Source organism: Pongo pygmaeus, chromosome 6, assembly GCF_028885625.2.
Source record: "Pongo pygmaeus isolate AG05252 chromosome 6, NHGRI_mPonPyg2-v2.0_pri, whole genome shotgun sequence".
Taxonomy (NCBI): domain Eukaryota; kingdom Metazoa; phylum Chordata; class Mammalia; order Primates; family Hominidae; genus Pongo; species Pongo pygmaeus.
Genome location: NC_072379.2, coordinates 125,530,626 through 125,546,952, shown reverse-complemented (window position 1 = coordinate 125,546,952; position 16,327 = coordinate 125,530,626). Strand labels below are relative to the sequence as shown.

The following is a 16,327-nucleotide window of genomic DNA, read 5'->3' as shown; positions in this document are numbered from 1 at the left end:
GATTGCATTAAATGCACGTTGAGTCATATGGGCTAATACTGAAATGGATAAGTGTTTTGCACGGAACAGAACATCTCCTATGTTGTTCAAAGTATCACAGAATAATTTATAATGAATTATCTTAGTTTCTGCATGAACGAATCAAATTAGTACACGGAAAAAAGAAATGTACATAATTAAATGAAATATTCTGAAAATTTGCAGAATTGCCATTAGGAAGTACTAGTTCTGAGGTGATTTTAGTATTATTAACTTCTACTTATTAACAATGAAGGATCAATTTAATTAGATTTAGTTATCATAAAGTACTGACCATATAGATTCAATGTAATTATTTATGTATAACATTTAAGTCATATTTTAAAATTTAGCTGAATTTTAAGTTCAAAAACATGAATACTATAATACTTTTAAATACTGTTCACAAAAATATAACATTCAAATAGTTAAAATAGTGACTTTTATAGTAAACATTCAGATGAAATAGTCCTACCTGAGAATATTTTTTGAAGGAAATTATTTGAAACTCTAAATTTGGCTATCTATAATATAATCATGAGCATGGTAACAAAAACATAACTCAATGGCTTCTAATTAAAAGTGGTCACTGTGATATCCAAATTAGAATTATCATAAGTTAAAATTGAAGGGAAAAGATTATTCTACTTCAATACTCTTGCAGCGAATACCATATGTGCCCTGCACATTTGCATATACACTGTGTTGGGGTGAAGCCTTATAATAAAGTTACTACATCCCATTTACCCAAAATATTACAGGTCTGACTTCCTGCACCCCTCCCTTAAACCACCTCATCCACAATACATATGCCAACATGCACACTCAAGATGCCACCATCCGTGGACTCAGAGTTAAGGGGAGAAGGCACTCTTTTACATGGTTTTTTCTGCATAAAACTGGAGTGAAAGATGGGGCACTTCATGTAACAAGTATCAGAAACCACCATTAAGAGCCGAGATTGTTGGAAGATAAAAGCAAGGAATAGCAGATCTGGATGAGATCCAGAGATGGTGGCTTTTGACTTTTTGCTCCTGAAACAATTTTTAGACAGACCAGCTGTATTTAATAATGGGTAGAGAGTGGATATCTTCACCAGTGCTCCTCTCAGTCCTAATAAAGGAACCTGCAGAGTTTCTGTCTTTCATGTCATCTGTTCATAAAATACTTTGAAGGCCAAGTGCAGTGGCTCATGCCTGTAATCCCAGCACTTTGGGAGGCCAAGGTGGGTGGATCATGAGGTCAGGAGTTCGAGACCAGCCTGACCAATATGGTGAAACCCCGTCTCTACTAAAAATACAAAAATTAGCTGGGTGTGGTGGCATGCGCCTACAGTTCCAGCTACTCAGGAGGCTGAGGCAGAAGAATCGTCTGAACCCGGGAGGCGGAGGTTGCAGTGGGCTGAGATCGTGCCACCTCACTCCAGCCTGGGCGACAGAGTGAGACTCCATCTCAAAATAATAATAATAATAATAAAAAAACTTTCAAAATATTAATTTGTTAGGTCTTCCAAACATCCTTGTGAGCTATGCGTCAGGGTACTTAGGCTCCTCAAAATTAGCTTCTCTGACGTTATGGGTGACATAATCTAGAGACCACACAGATTTAGGAAACGATAAGTTTAGTACTCCCATCTGCCTACTGCCTAAAGCCAGGCCTACTCAAAACACTAAATAGAGAGAAGTTATAAATTTCTAGTCATAGACAAGTTTATCACATGTTCTGTTTATTAATCAAGTTATATATTTATCAAACATGGAACTCCTGCTAAGTCCTAGGTCTTATATAGGGGTTGGGTGGTCCTTGAGATTAATGTGCTCTTAGTCTGGTGGGGAAATAAACACATCAACAGATAATCACCATATAATGCCAAAGTGTTAAAATAAAAATATGTCTTGGAGGAGGATGAAATACAGAGGAGGAACATATCTACCTGTCTGGGGCAAAGTAGATAAGAGAAGACTTCACAGAAAAGTTATCTCATGAAGGTAACCAAGGCCCCTAAATTTTCAAATCCTATGGTTATGAAATATTACTGTCTTCATACATGCCAACTACTTCATCATTCCTGAAATTAACTATTTGATTGGCCTCTTGCACTGTGGACTAGATTCTTCCCTAGTTACCATTTAATCATGTTTTTACATCATTTTCCACTGGTCTTCCTGAGTGTGCTTCTTAAATTTACTCTTTCCAGTGCTCTATTTGTGCCATCTTCTCTTTGTACTTTTCATCATGTCTGTGGGAGAGAGCTCTCTCATAAATATTCATGACCTCAATTGCCTTGCATATACCTGTGCGTTTGAAATCTTTACCTCTAGGCAAACTTGACTCACAAACCCATGAACTAAGTCACGATGGGCCTTTCAAAACCAGTCATTCCCTTGTACGCCCCTTTTCAGTGAAGGATACCACTACCTATTCACATGGCATTTTAGTCTTTCTTCATTCATTCAAAAATAGTTATTGATGCCTGTTAGGTCTTAGTCATGATGTTAGGATCTGGAGCACAGTGGTGGAAAATCATACCTGACTTCTACTCTCTTTAGGAAAATAAATTTTTAATTAGTGGCTTAGCAAAGTACAGTTCATTACTTGCATGTGTCCCAATCACTAGAGGAAGGAGGGATTCTTTTAAACATGCCAACATAGGATTCTTTCGCAAACCTATGAGTTGCAATCTCTAAGAACGAGAAATATGCGTTTTAAGTAAACCCTTAAGTGATTCTTAGGAATATAACCTAAAATTTAAAACCCACTTTTTAAAATAAAAATAAAATCAAACAAATACGTAATCATGTACTGTAAAAGTCCATGGAAGAACACTAAAAGGACTAAGGAGGACTGCTAAATGATGGTTACGCATTGCCTGGGAGTTAGACAGGGGCAAGATCATGCATGGATGTCCGTGTAGGCTGGTTTATTGGATTTATGTATGCAGTGGAAAGAAGTGAAACGCTAGGGATGGATGTCAAATCAGAAAACTAGATCCCATCTTTTTATTCATCCTTTGCCCTTACTCTACCGTGATCTGTTGTCTTTACTGTATCTCAAATCTATCCTGTCTTCTTCATCACCACCACTTAGACGTTAGACGTAATTCACAAGGTCTTGTTTTGCCTGACATTATGGCAGTATGTCTCTAATTCATATTCTTGCTTCTCTGCCATCCTCCCTCTGATCTGTCACCACAGCGATCTCTCCAAAATTAAAAAATAATACTATCATGTCATATATTTGCCTAAAAGTCCTTTAATTACTCAGCACAGCTTTAAAGAATAAAGTCTGGAAACTTGGTGCTGATTACAAAGCCCTTCATTATATGGCCACTGGCTGTCTTGTATTCATACACACCATGTTCTAATCATGCCATATTGCTTACAATGTGTTTTTGCTTATAGGATTCATCCAACCTGAAATGCCTTTCTTTGTCTTCTCCAGTTCCATTTTATCTTTCAAGGCAGTCTCATCTCCCCTGAGAAACATTTTACCCCTGTGCTGATGTTGAAGTGCCCCAGCTCTATGTTCCCCTAGTATCCTTTGCATGACTCTTTAACATCACTTGTAATTTTTATAATCATTACTGATTAATTGACTTTCTGTTCCATGGACCGTGATTGTATGAAAGAAGAAACTGTTTTATTCCTTTCTGTATGTACAGCCCCTAGTAAAAATCCACGTTTATTAGCTGACAAATGAGGTATCTTTTGACTAGGCTTTATTAATACAAATGCTGACCCTTTAGAGCCTATATTAGTTTTGTAGGGTTGCCGTAGCAAAGTACTACAGACTGGGTGGCTTAAATAACAGAAATTCATTTTCTCATAGTTCTGGAGGCCAGAAGACCAAGATGTTGGCAAAGTTGTTTTTCTCTGAGGCCTCTCTCCTTGACTTATAGATGGTTTTCTCCTTGTGCCATTTCATGGCCTTCCCTCTATCCGTGCCTGTGTCCTAATTCTGTCTTCTTGTAAAAACATCAGTTATATTGGATAATGTCCCACCCTAGTAATCTTATTTTACTTTAATTACCTCTTTAAAGATTCTGTCTCCAAATACAGTCACATTCTGAGATATTGAGGGATAAGACTTCAACATATGAATTTTGGGAGGTACACAATTCAACCCATAACAGAATTCCTTAGCACTAGTGAAGTATTTAATGATTAGAGTGCTATGATCTCAAGTAGCTCTTAGCTCCAGGAATCTTGTTTGTATGTACCTTTGTACCTGATAATCTGTATTTAACAAATTTAGATGGTCCTTGAAGAAGCAGCTGACAGAATCCTCACATTTTTCCCATGGCCACTGCCATTCCTCAGATTCCTGTCATCATCTTTCATCTGGAATTCTGCAACAGCCTCAGCGTGACTGACTTCTCTCTAGTCTTGGACTCCTGCAGTCTTCTTTCTACCCTACAGTCCAGAGATTCTAAAATGTGACTCATCATCTTTATTCTGGCTATATCCCTATGGAAGATCCCAACTACCTTCAGGATGGCATCCAAACTCCTCTCAATGGCTCACAAGGCCCTTCATGATCTCACATGTACCCTCTTTCCTGGCCTGTTTCTTGCTACTCCAGCCATTGCTTTTATTTACCTTCCGGCTATTCTTAATACTTTTAGTTCCTCCAGTTTGTCAAGGCTTCTTGAGACTATATCTTAGTAATTTTGTTTTTTGCCTGATGTACTGTTGAGATCCTCTTCTGTGCCTTGTCTCCTGCACAACCTCCAGACTGCTGTCTGCATATCTATGAACCCTGGGCTTCGTGGTCCTGCTGTGTGCTCCTCTAGCAGTTCCATTTCCTCATCCTTCTCTAAGGGAGCCTCACTGTGAGCTGTGACTGGTCTTTGTTTTCCTCTCTTCCCATCTACATTGTGTCTGGAGGGCAAGAACCATGTCTTTGTCTTGTTGAATTCTCACATTGAACTTTGTGCCTTGAACAAAATGGGCATGCAGTATGTTTTTGTACAGCAATATAGGACTGAGTCTTAAAACCACTTGAAAATATCAACTTAGTCTCCAATTTTTTTAAATAACAGCTTTATAGAGATAACTTACATGCCAAAAATGATATCTTTCAAAGTATGCAATTCAGTGGTTCTTCGTATATTCACAGTGTTGTACATCCATCACCAATATCTAAGTTTAGACTATTTTCATCATAATCCAAGAAATCCCATGCCCTTTAGTGGTCATTCTCTATTTCCTTCCCCCTAGCTCCTGGAATTCAGTGGATTTGCCTATTCTGGATATTATATATAAAATTAAAATGTGCAATATTAGTATTTCGTGATTAGCTTCTTTCATTTCTTAGTGTAATGTCTTCAAGGTCCATCCATTTTGTAGTAGGTGTCAATACACTATTCCTTTTTATTGCTAAGTAATATAGATATACCACATTTTTTATCCTTTCATCAGTTAATGGACATTTGGGTTGTTTCTAGTTTTTGGGGGTATTATGAATAATGCTGTTATGAACATTTATACACAAATTTTTGTGGGAACATATGTTTTTAACTATCTTTGATATATACCTAGAAGTGGAATTGCTAGGTTTTATCAAAACCGTATGTTTAGCTTTCTAAGAAATTGTCAAATTTTCCAAAGCTACAGTACCATTTTACATTGCGACAGCAATGCAAAGAATTCCAAATGTCTTCATCCACATCTTCATCAACACTTGCTATTGTCTTTATTTTTTATTATAATAGTCCTAGTTGGTGCACTGGTTTTGATTTAGATTTCCCTGATAGCTAATAATGTTAGGTATATTTTCATGCACTATTGACAATTTGCTTATCTTCTTTGGGACCTGTCTATTCAATTTATTAGCTCATTTGTAATTGGATTATTGGTCTTTTAACTGTTGAATTTTAACAGTTTTTAAAAAATATATTCTGGATACAAATCCCTTATTAGAGATAATAATGACTTGAACATATTTTTGCCTATCCTGTGGGTTGTCTTTTAACAATCTTGGTGGTGTCTCTTGACCCACACAATTATTTAACATAGATGAATTGCAATTTATTTTTTGTTGTTGTTGTTGCTTCTGCTTTTGGTGTCATATCTAAAAAACACTGCCTAAAACAAGGTCATAGAGATTTAATCCTGTTTTCGTCTAAGAGTTTTTAAGTTTTAGTTGTTGCATTGTGTCTTGGATCCTTTTTGAGTTAATTTTTGTATACAGTGTGAGGTAGGTGTATAACTTCATTATTTTGCATATGGATATCCAGTTATTTTGGCATCATTTTTTGAAAAAAAATTCTTTATTGAATTTTCTTTGTATCTTGTCAAAAATGACGTGACCATACAGGTAGAGGTTTATTTCTGGACTCTCTAGTCTATGCCACTAATTTGTTTATTATTAGGCCTGTACTATGTTGTCTTGATTATGACATTCTTTGTAGTAAATTTTTAAATCAGGAAATGTGAGTACTCCATCTTTATTCTTTGCTTTCAAAATTTTGGCTATTCTGGGTTCCTTATATTTCCATATAAATTTTAGGATCAGATTATCAATTTCAGTGAAGGAGCCAGCTGAGATTTTGACTGGGATTGTGTTGAATATGTATGCAGATCAATGTGGGAAATATTGCTATCTTAGCAATAGTAAATCATCTGATTCATAAACACAGGATTTCTTTTCAACTATTTATACTATTTTTTTCACTTTTTTGCAATGATGTTTTGTAGTTTTTCCTGGATAAGTCATGCGCTTCTTTTACTAAGTTTATCCCTAAGTATTTTATTTTTGATGTTAATGTAAATGAAATATTTTTCTTAATTTTATTTTAAATTATCTTTAAAATAGGAGAAGTCTTCGCACTTTTAAAGGTTATATAGATCTGGAACATCACAAAAAAAATAGGATTTCAGCCTGGGGATCATCTCAAGCATATTAGATTTTTCAAAGGACACGGCCACTTTGAAGAAGAGATAAATATTGTTATCTTTGTGGTCACTTAAAGCTGTACATGACTCAAAGGAAATGCAGAATATTAAGAAATATATATATATGGAAACATATAATACATATAATTATATAATTTTATATTCTGTTATCAAATTAACTGTGCAACATGTACTCATTCATGTGTGTATCATGTGATATGCAAAATATGATACTAAATTTTGCAATTTTACGTACCCATGCAGATTATATGCATTTGTATGAAATTTAATGAGTAATGGTTTAAAAATAATCATTAGTGTCTCTGGAAGTAATTGCACATGCAGTCTTCCATTACTTAAGTCAGACATGTTGAGTTTTGAATATCGAGGTGTCAAATTAGTCAACAAAATAATTATTAGCACTATGCTTACATATAGAGCAAGAGGAAATGTGTTAAGAATGGTATGACTAAGTATCAGTTATCTATAAACATTGTATTTAAAATTTTCCCACATCCTGTATATGGTAAGCACATTAACAAAGACACCACTTGATATTTAGGAAAAACATTGTATTAGAGATATTAGATTGAGAGTTCTGTAATGAATACTGAAAATTATTAATTATAATGGGGCTTTTACTTGTTCAACATTTTTGTAATCCTTTCTTCAGGAGTTATTAAAATTATACAGAAGAAAATTTTTCTATAAAAATTATATTCTTTTTAAAGAGTTTATAAAACAGTACTCCTAGTTGACTTTTCTGAAAAGATTGAAAATTTAAAAATGTAAACACACTCACCCAGAAACTTTGGTTTCATGATTCTTTGTGTACTTGTCTGCAATAATAACAGGATTTGACAGCAGAAACCAGCTGATGACTTACATTTTCTGAAATGCACTGGATTGAAACCTATTGAATACATCACTATTGGTAAACATTGTCAAGATAAGAATGGGCCATTGTTTTGTCCCTGGAACATTTATCTGTATAACTATCCTCCATTTGTTATACTGTGTATTTTAGACTGAAAACGTCTTAATAACAGAATAATACCAAAGGTGAGGCAGGCAAATTTTAAAAATATATGGTTAAGGCATCTCTTTATACTTATAATGAAAGATGGTATAATTTGTTAATATAGCAATAAACAGGGTTGAATAATCTTTGTTTATGCTTTGTAACAGCTGTGGAAATTAGGCAGTTTTCATTTACTTTCAAATAGTGGTTTTGTTTGTTTGTTTGTTTGTTTGTTTTTTTGACAGAGTCTCGCTCTGTCACGCAGGCTGGAGTGCAGTGGCGTGATCTTGGCTCACTGCAAGCTCCGCCTCCCGGGTTCACACCATTCTCCTGCCTCAGCCTCCCAAGTAGCTGGGACTATAGGCACCCGCCGCCACGCCCGGCTGATTTTTTGTATTTTTAGAAGAGACAGGGTTTCACCGTGTTGGCCAGGATGGTCTCGATCTCCTGGCCTCGTGATCCACCTGCCTCGGCCTCCCAAAGTGCTGGGATTACAAGCTTGAGCCACCACATCCGGCCCAAATAGTGTTGGTTTTAATCATCATTTAGCAACTATGTAAAATAAGTTGTTAGTCTCAAATATTACTGTATTTGTAAGATCCTTGTTCAAGCATTTGTTATTTGTCCTTTCTTGAAGTGGGTACTAGTTGGTTTTCAGACTTTAGCTATGAAACCAATTCACAGCATAGTTTAACATAGATTCCTTGATGAAAATGAAGTCATGCATATTTAGCATGCATATTTAACATATTTATTAAAACATAATTTATAAACTATAACACTACAGTCTCCTTTATAATAAAAATGGTACACATATTGCTTATTTTTTTTACCTAAAGAAAATTCATAGCTGTTAAAAAACTGTGGTATTTTTCCTATTCTTATAACTTTATTTTTAATTTATGAAAAACGTTTTTTTCACTGGTTCAAAACATTAAAAAATTATCAAGGAAAATTTCACATTTAGCTTATAATGATAAATAGTTATCCTATGTAATGAAACTTACCTAGTATAGGTACATTTCTTTTTTAACATGTCTTATGTTCTTCTGAGAAGTAAAGCATATTGAGAATTAAAGCTTCCGACATGTGGTTAGAGAAACTGACCTTTAAGATTTCTTGAAGTTTAATGTTTCTAATATTTTTTTGCTGTTTTTCGGTTTTTGTTTTGTTTTGTGTTTTTTGAGCAGGAACATTGTAAATCTATGGAAGTTCCCAACAAAATACAATTTTGTTTCTACAGTAATTAGCTTTTAAATATAACCTTCAAAAATGTATTTTCTTATCTTATAAGAGTCCATTAGGTTGTAAAGTTAATTCCTGAAGCACCCAGTGGAGCATTTCATTTTTTTTCTCAGTATTTTTGAAAGAAATCACTGTGTGCTTCCATTTACCTTTATTTCTTTCTTCCTGCAATCTTATAAGTAAATAAAATATAATATTTTTAAGTCATTAAAACCTAATAAGAAACTAGAGGGTTATAATAGATTACATTTCCTTTGTGGTGAGCTGACAGGATAGATCTAATAGTCTCAAATGCCCTGATGACATATGACAGATGAAGTAGCATCTACTTTCTCAAGGGAGGATGTCTGAAATTAAAGACACAAAGTCTCTGCTCTACTTTGAGGAAATTCGACAGCCCTCTAAAAGGATAGAACTTGAAGACTACAGTTCTCTGGCCTCAACCATTCACCCTAGATTCAAGAAAGGAAAGCATTCTTAAGTAATCATTCATGAGAACAATTTCAGTCACCTGATTGTCAAAGAGTAAGCCACCATAAGAATGATGAAGGAATATTGCTAAAGCTACATACTTTGGGCTGCTTTGGAAGTATACAGTTGCTGTCCCTGGGTGTGCCTTCTGGATAGATAACTACACTGATAGTAAAATAAAAGTGGCCATCAAGTAGCTAAGTTTAATTTGAGCTGCATTCATTTTCTGTTGTTGCAGAACAAATAACTCCAAAATGTAGCAGTTTAAAACAATAAACATCACCTCACAACATTTCTGTAGGTCAGAAATTCAGGAACAGGTTAGCTGTGTTTTCCTGGCTCAGGGTTTCTCATGAGTTTGTATTCAAGATGTCATTCAGATGTCACCTGAAGGCTTGTCAGGAGCCGGATGATGACTTTCTAGGTGGCTCCTTCACATGCATGGGAAGTTGGTGCTTGTTGTGGGCAGGAGGCCCCCATTCTTTCTACAGGGCTGCTGAGAGTTTTCATGATGAGGTAGGAGGGACTTGGCTCTGGAGGTGGGACTTGGACACTGGACCAAACTGAGGACTAGCTAAAACAGGGACAGGACAGAAGCAGCTTCCCGTAAGACATGCCCACCATTGCCATGGCAGTTACAGCCACTTTCCATGGCAGTGACCTGCAACCCAGTAGTTGTTACCTTTTTCCTAGAAATTTCTGCATAATCCACCCCTTACTCTGCATGACTGGCCATCAGAGAAATGCAAATCAGAACCACAATGAGATACCATCTCACACCAGTTAGAATGGCAATCATTAAAAAGTCAGGAAACAACAGGTGCTGGAGAGGAGGTGGAGAAATAGGAACACTTTTACACTGTTGGTGGGACTGTAAACTAGTTCACCCATTGTGGAAGTCAGTGTGGCGATTCTTCAGGGATCTAGAACTAGAAATACCATTTGACCCAGCCATCCCATTACTGGGTATATACCCAAAGGACTATAAATCATGCTGCTATAAAGACACATGCACACATACGTTTATTGTGGCACTATTCACAATAGCAAAGACTTGGAACCTAGCCAAATGTCCAACAATGATAGACTGGGTTAAGAAAATGTGGCACATATACACCATGGAATGCTATGCAGCCATAAAAAATGATGAGTTCATGTGCTTTGTAGGGACATAGATGAAATTGGAAATCATCGTTCTCAGTAACCTATCGCAAGAACAAAAAACCAAACACCGCACATTCTCACTCATAGATGGGAATTGAACAATGAGAACACATGGACACAGGAAGGGGAACATCACACTATGGGGACTGTTGTGGGGTAGGGGGAGGGGGGAGGGATAGCATCAGGAGATATACCTAATGCTAAATGGCGAGTTAATGGGTGCAGCACACCAGCATGGCACATGTATACATATGTAACTAACCTGCACATTGTGCACATGTACCCTAAAACTTAAAGTATAATAATAATAATAATAATAATAATAAAAGAAAGTAGGTATAAACACGATTGCAGAACTGCCCTGAGCTGCTGCTGTCTGCCTGTAGGGTAACTCTGCTCTGCAGGAACAGTCATGGAGCTATAACTGCTGCTTCAGTAAAGCTGTTTTCTTCTAACCGCCATCAGCTTGCCCTTGAATTCTTTACTGGGTGAAGCCAAGAATTCTGGCAGGCTTGGTCCCACTTTGGGGCTCGTCTGTCCTGCATCAGTGACACTGGAGTGCTTCCACTCGAGTGAATTATCCAGCAGAGAGCAAGGCCAAAACCAAAATGCCTTTTATGACCTGGCCTCAGAAGAGACATATCATCATTTCTGGAATATACTATTGTTTACACAGACTAGCCCTATTCAAAGTCGGAGGGGGCCACAGGAGTACATGAATTTTCAGAAGTGAGGTTATTGGGGGCCATGGTGGGGACTGACTACCGCAAAGTATAGTAATTCTTTTGGATTATTAGTGAAGGTGAACTTATGAAAATAAGTTTTTCTTTTTTTCTGAAACACTCCTTCATCTCCCTTTTCTGTTCCTCTTGAGTACCCTCTATTTCCACATCCTAGTACTTCCAAGCTGTCTGCTTATTCCTCAGGGCTCTGCTGTGGTGCCTTTCCCATCCTTTCTCCCTCATGAATTCAACAAATATATATTGAGGGCAAATTGTATGCCAGTCACTGTTTGTTCACACCAGTGAAAAAATTACTCACTTCATACAGCTTACCTTTTATAGTAGCTGCTTTTCATAGTAAGTGGTCTCCTGTCATCCATAATTTTCAGTTTTGTCCTATTAGCATTCTGCTAAAATTACTGTGTGTCTAATAAGAAAAACAAATTCAAGGTAAGAGATCAATGATTGGCACTGTCTCTTTCACAAACTGCTTGTATCTCGATAGAGTTATTCTATGATTTAACCTGAAAGCATAAGGTTGGATTTTAAGGCCCTGAAGCAGATACTAAGTAAAGTAGGGAAAATCTCATTTGTACTAATTTCCCTGCTTTAAATCACCATAGGGCCACTTTCGTTCAGTAAAAAAACATTGCCATCAAGTTATCTCATTCAGCATGGTGTTTTGCACAACATGGAAATGCGAGACTGAAGAAAAAAAGGATATTTCAAGCCTAAACAGGGCAAAACACATTAATATAGTTATCTCCGTGAACACATGAGGAAAGTCAGAGATTAAAGTAACTCATTTTGCCATTTCCTTTCAAAATTGATGCAGTGTGATTTGAATTTCCCTAAGTATGGTAGAAAGACATGGATCATCTTTTATATATGTTTATATCCTAACACAGTGTTTCAGGGATTCTGGCATTTATGTTTGTGATTAACTCTAAAGCATCTTTCTACGGGGCTTCTTATTATTTTTTTGTATTTTATTTTTTTAGTTTTAAAACTGTTTCGAGCAATAAATCTCTCTCCAGATGTCACATTGGTCAGCATTGAGGAGGTAAATGGAAACTAATGACACTCATCAAGTTGATGAGGTGAATGATTTTTGGATCCAGTCACTTAACACTTTCATAAAGTCAATATCAGGGAAAAAAAAAACTAGACTCTTATTATGGTAAACTGTATTTGTACTGTCAGCATTCTGTGATTCATTACAAACCCGTGGCTAGGATTAGGATATTATAAATGGGAGAAAAATGGAAGGCTCATTAATTTTTTATACCCACAGGTAGAAGACATGCAGTGGGCTCATAGAGAACATACTCACCCGGCGTCTGTCTGCAGCCTGCCGTGTAAGCCGGGGGAGAGGAAGAAAACGGTGAAAGGGGTCCCTTGCTGCTGGCACTGTGAACGCTGTGAAGGTTACAACTACCAGGTGGATGAGCTGTCTTGTGAACTTTGCCCTCTGGATCAGAGACCCAACATGAACCGCACAGGCTGCCAGCTTATCCCCATCATCAAACTGGAGTGGCATTCTCCCTGGGCTGTGGTGCCTGTGTTTGTTGCAATATTGGGAATCATCGCCACCACCTTTGTGATCGTGACCTTTGTCCGCTATAATGACACACCCATTGTGAGGGCTTCAGGACGCGAACTTAGTTATGTGCTCCTAACAGGGATTTTTCTCTGTTATTCAATCACCTTTTTAATGATTGCAGCACCAGATACAATCATATGCTCCTTCCGACGGATCTTCCTAGGACTTGGCATGTGTTTCAGCTATGCAGCCCTTCTGACCAAAACAAACCGTATCCACCGAATATTTGAGCAGGGGAAGAAATCTGTCACAGCGCCCAAGTTTATTAGTCCAGCATCTCAGCTGGTGATCACCTTCAGCCTCATCTCCGTCCAGCTCCTTGGAGTGTTTGTCTGGTTTGTTGTGGATCCCCCCCACATCATCATTGACTATGGAGAGCAGCGGACACTAGATCCAGAGAAGGCCAGGGGAGTGCTCAAGTGTGACATTTCTGATCTCTCACTCATTTGTTCACTTGGATACAGTATCCTCTTGATGGTCACTTGTACTGTTTATGCCATTAAAACGAGAGGTGTCCCAGAGACTTTCAACGAAGCCAAACCTATTGGATTTACCATGTATACTACCTGCATCATTTGGTTAGCTTTCATCCCCATCTTTTTTGGTACAGCCCAGTCAGCAGAAAAGGTAAGTAGAAGGAAATACACTTGACAACTTTTTCCTGGATTTAACATCCTCTTTTAGGATGCTTTTCCTCGTTTTATTTGGTTCACTTATATTCTCTAAAGATGCTTCAGTCTGTGCTATTCTTACTTATCGTGCATATATATACACATATATACATATATACATATATATACACATATATATATCTCCATCCATCAAGGTCACATTGCTTTGAATTTGTGTTGACAAAGCCTGATTTCCCATGAAAAACACTTTAATGTGTCCTCCTTGGCAAGGTTGAAGATTGACAAAGCTCACATCGCTTTCTGAGTCTCCCTTCCCAGCTCTGCTATCTGGTAACATCACTGTTCTTTTCCAAATGTTAATTAAAAGAGGGAGGAAGAAAGGGCAGACATGCTTCACAGAGGTGAGCTGTCCCCGAGATATGCCACTGCATGACAAATGCCTTCTTTTCTGTTCTAATGTAACTCTGGGATAAAGCCATTACTTGGTAATTATGATGATTTTAGTCATGGAAGCAGAGTTTATAGTGAAATAATCACACACACATACAAAAACTGAATGGCTTCGTTCAGTCTGAACCATCTTACTATTTCTTCTCAGTCCCCATTCTTGTTACTTTTTCATATGTGGAAGTTGATGATAAGGGTAAAGAAGGCAACTATGGATAATTATATAAAGCAGCTTATAAATTTTAGAAGGCAAAGATCAATGGACTCCCCCAAAGTAATTTGTTTTGTCACTAATCTCTTGTTAATGTTTTCCACATAAAATACTGCTGGTAAAGAATATCTGTATAGGAAGGGAGTGTTTGCCAAGTTGGATGTTGTAATTCTATGTACAGAAAAGCAGAGAACTAAGAGAACTCTGAATTCCACTTTTTGGGTAGTGGGATGGAGCTAAACCAGCTTGAAAAACAGAGGAGAATGCTGTCTTTCTGTAATGATAACCCTTCTGCCCTGATGGGCATGTGAGAGAGTCCTTTCAGAATGAGGACTTGATTGTTCCATCCTCTGACACCAGAAATTGTGAGAAAAATGAAATGTCCTGGGGTAATTACATTTCCCAGGCTATAACATTCCGAGGAGGTTCTGCATGACCCAGCAGAAAATCCCAGCAAGTTCACAGAAAATTTCCACAACAACAGGACAGAAAGCTCATTAGTATGAGTATTCATCCCTTCCTCAATCAATGTGGCCTTCAACTATTTTTGGACAAATAATGTACTTCAGCAAACTTGCTGCTGAAGAGAATAAACTTGTGATTCTATTAAATAGGTTTTTGGAAGGAAATTTTTTAAAAATAACCATTTTCTCTCAGAACAATAACATTGCAGAGTTGTAGATGCCCCCTGAGGAGCAGTGATGAAGATGATAAGAATTTCACAGTGAAATGGACACATGAATATGCCAGAGGTTGGAGGTTGCCCTGTGTTGCTGAGACTGTGGGAGGTGTTCATTCATTTGAAAACCTGGGGATTATGCATAATTTTATGGGTGTCTATATAGCTATGCCTATGCAGATATGATTGAGCGTGGCTAGCAAAATTCCTTATTCTTTCTTAGCTTTCTGAAATCAAACTAAATCTAAGAAGCACACTGAAAGACACATTATAAAATATGTTAATGGATTCATTTTGTATTTAGAATATAGTTGAATGTGAAAAAGGCTAAAGAAATCAATTAAGAAATGCTAACTCTAGGAATTTTGAGAATATTTTAGAGTCCACAAATTATTTAGTCATGGAAATGTTGAATTTAAGTTAGCTCTACATCAAGGGCTATCATATTATAAATAACTAAGATTTTGGTACTGAGGTACTTCACATTATAAAGTTTTGTGTTACCCTAAATCTACATCTGAAAATTTGCTACCTGCTATTCTCTGTCCAACTTTCTTTTATTATTCAAGACAATACATAAAATGATTGACAAGCCTGGGAAACATAACAAGACCCTATCTCTACAATAATAAAAATAAAAAATTAGCCGGGCATGGTGTCGTGCACTTGTAGTCCAAGCTATTTAGGAGGCTGAGGCAGCAGGGATTGCTTGAGCTCAGGAGTTCAAGTTTATAGTGAGCTAGGATCATGCTACTGCACTACAGGCTGGGAAGCAGAGTGAGACCTGGTCTCTATCAAAAAAAAAGAATAAATGCTTGAGAATGTTCATGTTTTCACACAGCTTAAATTATTGACATGAATATTAAAAATGAACAAAACTTGTATATCTCTACAAGAAGGCTTTAAATGTTGTATTGACCTTGGAGGACCAAACAGCTGGTCAGTCCTCCATTTTCATTTGTACTGTTCAATCAGCCCCATGTTATCAACTTGAATTGTTTACTACAGCTAGCTAGCGCACACATCCATTAACCCAGCAGCTCCTTATTGAGCATTGTGTCCGGCATTGAACTAATTATTGAGCCCGTGTCAGTTGGCTTCCCTGAGCCTCCTTTGCAAGGCTTAGTCTGGCTCCCAGCCCATGCCTTCCTGATGCCTGCTGGCACCAGCAAGGTGCCAGGCTCAAAGTCAGAAAAGGATCAGGCTCAAGGCAGGGGA

The 16,327-nt window shown here is 37.1% G+C and overlaps 1 protein-coding gene across 1 annotated transcript in view; it reads left to right on the top strand.

The window, feature by feature from the left end:
• GRM8 (glutamate metabotropic receptor 8) overlaps positions 1-16,327 on the top strand; it is a 938,300-nt gene that overhangs the window by 831,227 nt on the left and 90,746 nt on the right. The window contains exon 11 of the mRNA XM_054495924.1: positions 12,836-13,767. Within this exon, the coding sequence (XP_054351899.1) occupies positions 12,836-13,767 (932 nt within the window). The remainder of the gene's footprint in view (positions 1-12,835; positions 13,768-16,327) is intronic.